At 31.7% G+C, this 8962-nt stretch overlaps 1 protein-coding gene across 1 annotated transcript; it reads right to left on the bottom strand.

Annotated features, from left to right (window-relative positions):
• Positions 1-1059: 1059 nt before the first annotated feature.
• Positions 1060-2411, bottom strand: waif2 (Wnt-activated inhibitory factor 2). Its single transcript, XM_056467200.1, has one exon. It carries the CDS (start codon positions 2227-2229, stop codon positions 1216-1218), a length of 1014 nt encoding a protein of 337 aa, XP_056323175.1. The 5' UTR covers positions 2230-2411; the 3' UTR covers positions 1060-1215.
• Between the last annotated feature and the right edge of the window lie 6551 nt (positions 2412-8962).

Raw genomic sequence — 8962 nt, 5'->3', positions numbered from 1 at the left:
TTTTTGAAAAGTGATAATAAAACTGCCCATATATACTGAGGTGAAACGTTTTGTAATGTCTTTTTTATGTGGAATGTAATATTTTTCTGAAATGAGGCAACTTCAAAAATATATTAGCCTGACACATTTAAAATGAACCGGTCACGCTTTACAATAAGGTGTCATTAGTTAATGTATTTACTAAAATGAACAATTCTACTTTATTAAAATCCAAATGTATGCTTGTTAACTTTAGTTAATGCTTTGTGATTTGTGGAGCTGTGCACTTATGGATTTGCTCTTCAGTGTTTGGCCTTTTAAGCAATGAAAAACCACACTGATTTAAACTTAACTTCAACTCTGAAAACTGAACTGACAGTTTCAATTTACTTCTATGTTAAGCTGCTTTGACACAATCAAATTGTAAAGGCGCTATAGAAATAAAGATGAATTGAATTGGGAGTTAACAAACTAATTATGAACAACTGTATTTCCATTAATGTAAACAAAGATAAATAAATACTATTATAAATGTATTGTTCATTCGTTGTTTGTTCATGTTAGTAAATACATTAATAACATTAACTGATATAACCTCATTGTAAAGTATTACCAAAATAATGTTATTTAAAAGACTGCTGAAAGTCAATTTTAAAGAGGTTGCTTGTTTCACAGCTAACAGTGCTCAGCATATATAAGTACACCCCTCATAAATCTCTTTTAAAATCATATTTTTAATAGGAAGCTATACAATATCATATTAGTGCATATTCATTAAATTCGTCAGTACTATAGCCAAATCTGGCGCTAATCTAACAAAATAACTTACAAATATTGTCCAAAAACTCGTAGACTCAAATGTATGTTATAGAAAAATATTAAATACAAATTTTATAAAGAGCAAAAGAAATCAAGGAGCAAAAAAATTTTGTTGAAATTTTGTAGCTTGTAATTTTTTTTCTATATTTTGCTTAAATTTAATTGTGTTATATTTCAATTTAGTTTGTTGACTAAAATATTATTTTAATAAATATATCTGTTTAATAAATCTATTTTGTTTAAATGTACCAAAATGCATTGCCTATATTCACTGAGAAATAAAATATATTAAAATATTCATTTTAAAAATGGGGTGTACTCAACTATGCTGAGCACTGTAAATGCCACAAAACTGCAGTCTGGTTGTCAGCATCTTCGCGAAGAGTTCAAGGAAATTACATCAGCAGGTTCTTCTGCTTAAACAGCAACGTTTGTCAACCTTGGATCGGAGTCCTGTTCATATCTGTAATGATACACCTCCATTTGATCCCGGCAGGCCTCTCTAATGTTGTTGAGCCACCTTTTAATGCCTCGCCTGTTCAAATACAACACCATGAGGAACACCACGCCGATAAGGGCCAGCACAATGCCAAGAAGAACAAAAGAGCCCACGTTTTTACAGTCCACGCTCTCCACGCGTAAATCCTTCTGCACTTTGGGTTGCGCGCATTTCAAGTTTTTGGAGTCTGCGCACTGTGAGCTGTTCTTCAGCCAATCGTGAAACTCCCTCAGTCTGTCACATCTACAATCGAAAGGGTTGTGCGACAAGTAAACGCGCATTTCCCTGTATTCGCTTAATTTAGTTAGCTCATTAGTATCCAGTGTTGTGATTGAATTATGCGTGAGGTTGAGCGTGGTTAAACTGAATTTCCCAAACCCAGAAAGAGGGATAGTCTTCAAACGGTTTCCAGAAAGGTCCAGTATCTGGAGACTGTTCAAACTGTCCAGTGCGCTCGACAGCTGATTCGCACCAGCTGCAGTTAAAGTGTTACTGAGATTAAGATTACGCAGTTGATTCAGTTCAGAAAAAGCCTCAGGATGCACATCCTCTAAACGATTGCGACTCAAGTCTAACAAATGGAGTCTGTGGAGTCCACAAAACGCGCAACTTTGAATCACTTGTATGTTGTTGTCCCGCAATGACAGCTCGTGGAGACTGTGCGCGTTTGTCCCGTTGGCTGAAAACGCTCTCTCTATCAATACTGAAATGTTTACATTGTTTAAAGTCAGGATTTGTGTCCTTCTAGGCACTTCTAGAGGTAGTTTGATCTCTTCAGAGTCCTCACACATCACGGATCTGTTAAAACATGTGCAGTTGAAAGGACACTGAGCTTCATCGGACAAAACGAACGAACACATGAGCCAGACGGTGAAATGATATCGCTTTAAAGTGTGAGATAAAACACGGAGATGTTTTCCGTTTACTCCCATTTTAATGTGAAGCGAACACCAGTCAGTTTGGTCCAGGTTTAATAGCCGTAGGTATTGCCGGATTCAGTGCGCTTCAGGATACCTTTTCGTCCATCGGGGAGAGCAGAGCTATCCGTGCGTGCGGCCGGAGAGCGAGTGTTCAGTCCGGCAGCATTTTCTTTACTGGAGCTCCCCTGATGACGCCTACTCTACTACGATCAAATACTGTCTGTCTGTCTGCCAGCATCCCTGAAGTGAGCAAAACCTCGCCCACTTCCCTCAGTGTGTGTGTGTGTGTGCGTGTGTGTGCGTGTGTGTGTGTGTGTGTGTGTGTGTGTGTGTGTGTGCGCGCGCGCGCTTGTTTATGTAGTTTGTGAGGACACAATGACATGGCTATGACCTGTATTACAATGCTGAGGTATGAGGTAAAGTTGATCTTCTAGTCGCACATTCGTTCAGTGACAGCTCCCTATATTGTTTACCATATTTAGAATTTTCGGACTGAAATCACATGTACAGTGCTCAGCATATATAAGTACACCCCTCACAAATCTTAAATCTTATTGAAACTCTGAGGTGGTTTGTGAGAAACTGCCTTATAGCTTTGTAATCCAAAATTATTAAATCATAAGTAACAGGGTCTGTTGACATCTAAAAAATTTTCACAGATTTCCTGAGTGCTGGGGTTTAGGGGTAAGGGTAGCGTAGGGCCATATCATGAGCTGTTTTTACTGTATAAAATACAATACGCCTATGGAGAGTCCTCATAACTAGGCCTCATTACATGAAATCTGCGCGTACAGAATTTAGCAGATTTTTAGCCCATCATTAATTCTGTTTATTTACTTGTGTAAATGTGTGTAAATCTATATTTATTTCGTTTTAAAATTAACTACAGTAATATTATTGACTAATATGAAAATGTTCATCTGATTTATGTACAATGAAGCTTGTACAGTAATATTTTCTGTCTTTTAGTAGATATATTACATGAGAGACTTGCTTTGTTTACCAAATAAAGTGAATCTAATTGGATTTGCATTTTAAACATTAAATAAAATTGAAAAAGATATTATTTTTTATTTCACAAATTATGGTTTTAGTTATGATACTCCCAAAATAATTCAGCAGAAATTAGCAAATTTTTACAAATATTCTCCGCAGAAATAGCAAAAAACGTCCGCAGATTCCGTCTGGCCCTACCCATAACTCACAAATTCCCAACCCCCCACAAGCGCTCTCTATCTCTCTCTTTCTCTCTCTGTGTGTACTGTATGTGAGCGAGATATACTGTACACAGAGGTGAGTAGTGGAAACTGAATGAACCTCACCAGAGATCAGTATTTTGCAAACTCAAACTGAGCACTTCTATGTTCTTTGGGACACTTAATGTGACAAAGTAATTGTAAAAACTCTCACAATTTATTTCAACTGAGAAAAACACACCAGGCACCAAGTACTGTTTTTCATTTAACTGTCAATTAGTTTGTTTTGGCTTCTTCTTAACTCTGGTAAAACTTTACAATAAGGTTTCATTAGTTCATGTTAGTTAATGTATTCGCTAACATGAACTATGATGAACGATACTTGTGCAGCATTAATTAATCATAGCTCAACATTTACTGATGCATTATTAAAATCCAAAGATGTGCTTGTTATCATTAGTTAATCCACTTTTAGTTAACATGAACACTAACAATGAACAACTTGATTAACTAACATTAGCAAAGATGAATGAATACTGTGATAAATGTGTTGTTCATGTTAGTAAATACATTAACTATTGCATTGCCTAATACACTGTAAAGTGTTACCTTACATCCTCCCATCTAGGGTAGGGGAAGCAAGCAACACTGAAAATTAACAGTAATTAAGCATTAACTTTCAGTTTGTGAATAAAGTTAGATACAACAACGTGTCATTAAACAAAATTGAGGAAAAAAAAAAAAAAGTAAAAAATAAAACAAAAACAAAATGTTGACCGAGTGTGGATTAGTCTATTTACTTAAAAAAGGAAAATAAATAAACAACCAAATTGTTCTTTGATTCCTTCTCTAAAGAAAAACAGGAGAAAATTGCCCCTGTGCACTGTGCACTTTCAAGAGTTCACACTTAGCTGATGATTAATTATAAGCTTGTTTGGCATGCTGTCCCGGGAGAGAGCCCTGAGCTCATAAGATCGAGCCCGGGGCTCCCTCCCGTTGCAAGGCGAGAGGGAAGTTTGAGCTCAGGAGAACTCCCCCGCTGTAATAACCAATGAACAGCCAGTGATTGCTCTTGAGAGATAACCATTTACTAGGAGCATGTCTATAGTGCCGGTTTGGATTAGTCAATTAACTTATGTTGCATGTTTTTTGGACGGTGGGAGGAAACCAGGGAACCCAGGGGAAACCTACGTGAGCACGGGGAGAAAATGCAAACTCCGCACAGAAATGTCTGCTGGTTTGGTAAAACCTGGAACCAGAGACATTCTTGCTGTGAGGCAACAGTGCTAAGCACTGGGCCACCGTGTCACCTATCTAGGAAGGAGGAGGAGTAGGGGTGGATGGGGGATTCTTCAGAACGAAGATAGCAGTGGTGCGTAACCCAGGGTATTTGTAATAGCTTAGGAGTCATCTGATTGGTGCATTGAGAATTGGATAATGCGGATCCAGCCGCTAGCAATCATAAGCACGTAATCCTCTCGAAATTAGTTTATAAATAAACTTCACTTAAAATAAATCAATGAATAATAAATTAAAAATATATATTTATAAAATAAATTTACACTTTCAGCAGCACATAGTAAACTGCATAGTTCCATTCATCTCTATGTTCTGAAAGTTGCAGATCATATTTCATTTATAATTTGAGTATATAGCCAAAACAATTTTAATGAAATAAGAGCATTTTCATAATTACAGGTGATAAAAAGATTTCCTCTGTGAAAACCTTTGATTCTAATATGAAACGAGAATTCGGATCCAGTGTTTAGATGGTTAGGCCAGAAATATATGCTAATTATGACATATTTAAATCAACCCAGGCTCATTCTGAAAACGTACCCCATATACTTTTCTGGAGAGCGCCAAATACATCCCAGGAGCTTTTTTTGTTGTTGCAGTTTTTGTTTTCGCGAATCCACCAGCGGCCGCTGTGTATGCTTTTTCAGATCTCAAATTTCTCTCGCGAGTGCCATTCACGCCTGCTGTTCTCGCATTAATCCACCAGAGGCCGCTGTCGACTGACTGATTTACTGACTGATCGACTGACCCACCCTCCGCCTACTCTAAACCCAATCAATAGAGCTTTCAAAAGCACCGACCTAGCCCCATCTGATCTCGGGTCAAGTAAGACGATGGACTCATTCTTGAGCCTTACTTTGCACTACATTGACGATGATTGGAAGCTGCACCAGAGATGCCTTTAGACGGCATATAAAACTTGTCAGTGAGCTATGAGGTAAAAAAATTAAAATAAATAAAATAATCGTTTATTAATCGTAATCGAGTTAAAATGTTAAATTAATTGAGAATTTGATTTTAGGCCAAATTGCTCAGCATTACTACGTAGTATTTAATTCAATAGTGTAAACATAGCATTTTAGAAAAACAGTTTAAAAATGCTTCCCAATGTCAATAAACTGGGGAACTGTCATGATAACTATTAGTGATTTTTGTTTTACCCTATTAACCTGTCTGGTCTCAAGGTTAGATGTCTGTTGGCTGGCTCACTTACCTGTTTGATTAGCTCATCTTCGTCTGCCTTTATCTTCTTCCCGACATCACCTGCAACAACACCAGATACTGTTACTGCCCGCCAAGTCTTTTGGATTACATTCAAGAAGTCTGTTAAATCACGTGTTGCCATCCATCTCTCCCCGCCGATCGATTCCTATCAATAAACACTTGTTCAGTTTCACTTACCTGTGTCGCCTCCTCCTGTGAGCTGACAGATAGACAGGAATGAAGAAAACCCATTAAAGATCATGAACAAAAATGCAATAAATAATGAAATAAATAAATAAATAAATACATTTTATTGTCACTTGAGACCCTGATTTAATTAACTTTTGTGTTATATTATATTATATTATATTATATTATATTATATTATATTATATTATATTATATTATGTTATATTGTTATATTATATCATATTATGTTATATTATATTATATTATATTATATTATATTATATTATATTATATTATATTATATTATATTATATTATATTATATTATATTATATTATATTATATTATGTTATATTGTTATATTATATCATATTATGTTATATTATATTATATTATGTTATCTTATATTATATTATATTAAATTGTTATATTATGTTATATTATATTATATTATATTATATTATGTTATGTTATATTATATTATATTATATTATATTATATTATATTATATTATATTATATTATTTTATATTATATTATATTATGTTATTTTATATTTGTTATATTATATTATGTTATATTATATCATATTATGTTATATTATATTATATTATATTATATTATATTATATTATATTATATTATATTATATTATATTATGTTATATTGTTATATTATATCATATTATGTTATATTATATTATATTATGTTATCTTATATTATATTATATTAAATTGTTATATTATGTTATATTATATTATATTATATTATATTATGTTATGTTATATTATATTATATTATATTATATTATATTATATTATATTATATTATTTTATATTATATTATATTATGTTATTTTATATTTGTTATATTATATTATGTTATATTATATCATATTATGTTATATTATATTATATTATATTATATTATATTATATTATATTATATTATATTATATTATATTATATTATATTATGTTATATTATATTTGTTATATTATATTATATTATGTTATTTTATATTTGTTATATTATATTATATTATATTATTTTATATTTGTTATATTATATTATATTATATTATATTATATTATATTATATTATATTATATTATATTTAATTGTAGTAATTTTTTATTTGATTAATTCATGGATTTATTATGTAATAATTTTTATTTAGGATGTCGATTTTAAATTAGCATTTATTTATTGAATTTAGCATTTTTTTATTTATTTATATAATAAACTTTTAAATACATTTACATGTATACTTAATATGTATACTATATCATATTTTATTCCTTTATTTAATTATTTTCTTTTATATTACTTTTTTATTTAATTTGTATAATATTTCATATTATATGTTGACTAATATATATATATTATGTTGACTTTGAAACTTGAAACTCAACCCAGCACTACAAAACTAATTCTTCCATGTCGAATAAGGATTCAGACAACATAACATCTGAAATAACAAACTGAAATATTAATATAGGTACAAAGCAAAACTACAAGCTTCACTTTTATGCTTACAGACCCTCTGGCTGTCTTGCCTGACCATTGTACTTTAATAACAACAAGGTTGTTTCACTATTGAACATGTTGTTTGTTTAACGCTTAGCATACTGTGACTGCTTTTTTATATTATTAATTCACAAATTGTTTACTGATTCCTGCACATGGATGACTTAACCCATCTCACAGTTTTCTTGCATCCTCATACTCCATAACTGACACGACTTATGTCACAATTAATATTTTATTTTTAAATAAGTGTTTATATTATATGTTTAAAATATGTTTTTATATGTGTAAAAAATATGTTTATATTATTTATTTTATTTTATTATGATCATGCTGTATGCTGCATTTCACAGTTGCATTTATTAATACGAGGTAATCTTTAAAATTATATTTATTGATTAGGATATTTTAATATTTATGAATGTTTACTTATATTTCAATAACATTTACATTTCTAATTAGGATGCATGTTTTTATTTATTTTATTTTATAGGCATGAACTTATATTACAGTTAACAATATTAATAATACATAATACGATATCACTAACATGTAAAATCTATATGTAATTTTGCTTTATTTTATTTCAGAAATAAAAATATATTCATTTTTAATTAGAATGTAGATTTTTTTTTTAGTTAAATGTATTTTTTCTTATGACCACTGATTTATGCAGGAACTAACATTTAAATTTATAATTAGAATGAAGAATTAAATGTAATTTGCACTTATATTTTAAATAACATTATAATCAATATGCACAGTCTTTACTTTTATTTACATTTATGAACAACTTTAATTAGATTGTAGATTTTTATTTTTATTTTAGTTAAATGCATTGTTTCTTTTGAGCATTAATCCAGCACATATCCTTTGCTATGCCATCTTTGATTTGCTGTATCTGTTCACAGTGCGGCCCCTGCAATCCAATCTATACTGTGAACACCAGCTGTCTACAGGATCTAATGTTACTCCATGTTATCTGTCTGTGGGGTACAATCCGTTGGCAGGTAAAGCCTTTTTTCAACTCATTGCAATTTTAGCTGTCGTCTTAATACTGCTCTCTGAACAGTATTTTAACCGCCTCCCTCATTGTTTAATAGAAGAGAGCAAATCTCAGGGTACCGTGTTGCAATGACTGTAAAATAACACAATCAGAAAGACAAACAGAGACAGGTAAAATAAGCTCTATAAACACTGGTCTGCCAAGGGACGTTCATTTCGGTCGCTGCATAAGTCTCTTTTCCACCAGAGGTTACTGGAGTTCAGATGAGAGCACTCAGCATTCAGTCATTTTCCCCAGTCAAGTGGAGCATGTAGCTTTTAACGCTTGG

This window comes from Danio aesculapii, chromosome 10 (genome assembly GCF_903798145.1).
Source record: "Danio aesculapii chromosome 10, fDanAes4.1, whole genome shotgun sequence".
NCBI classification, from domain to species: Eukaryota; Metazoa; Chordata; class Actinopteri; order Cypriniformes; family Danionidae; genus Danio; species Danio aesculapii.
This window is presented reverse-complemented; position numbering and strand designations above follow the sequence as displayed.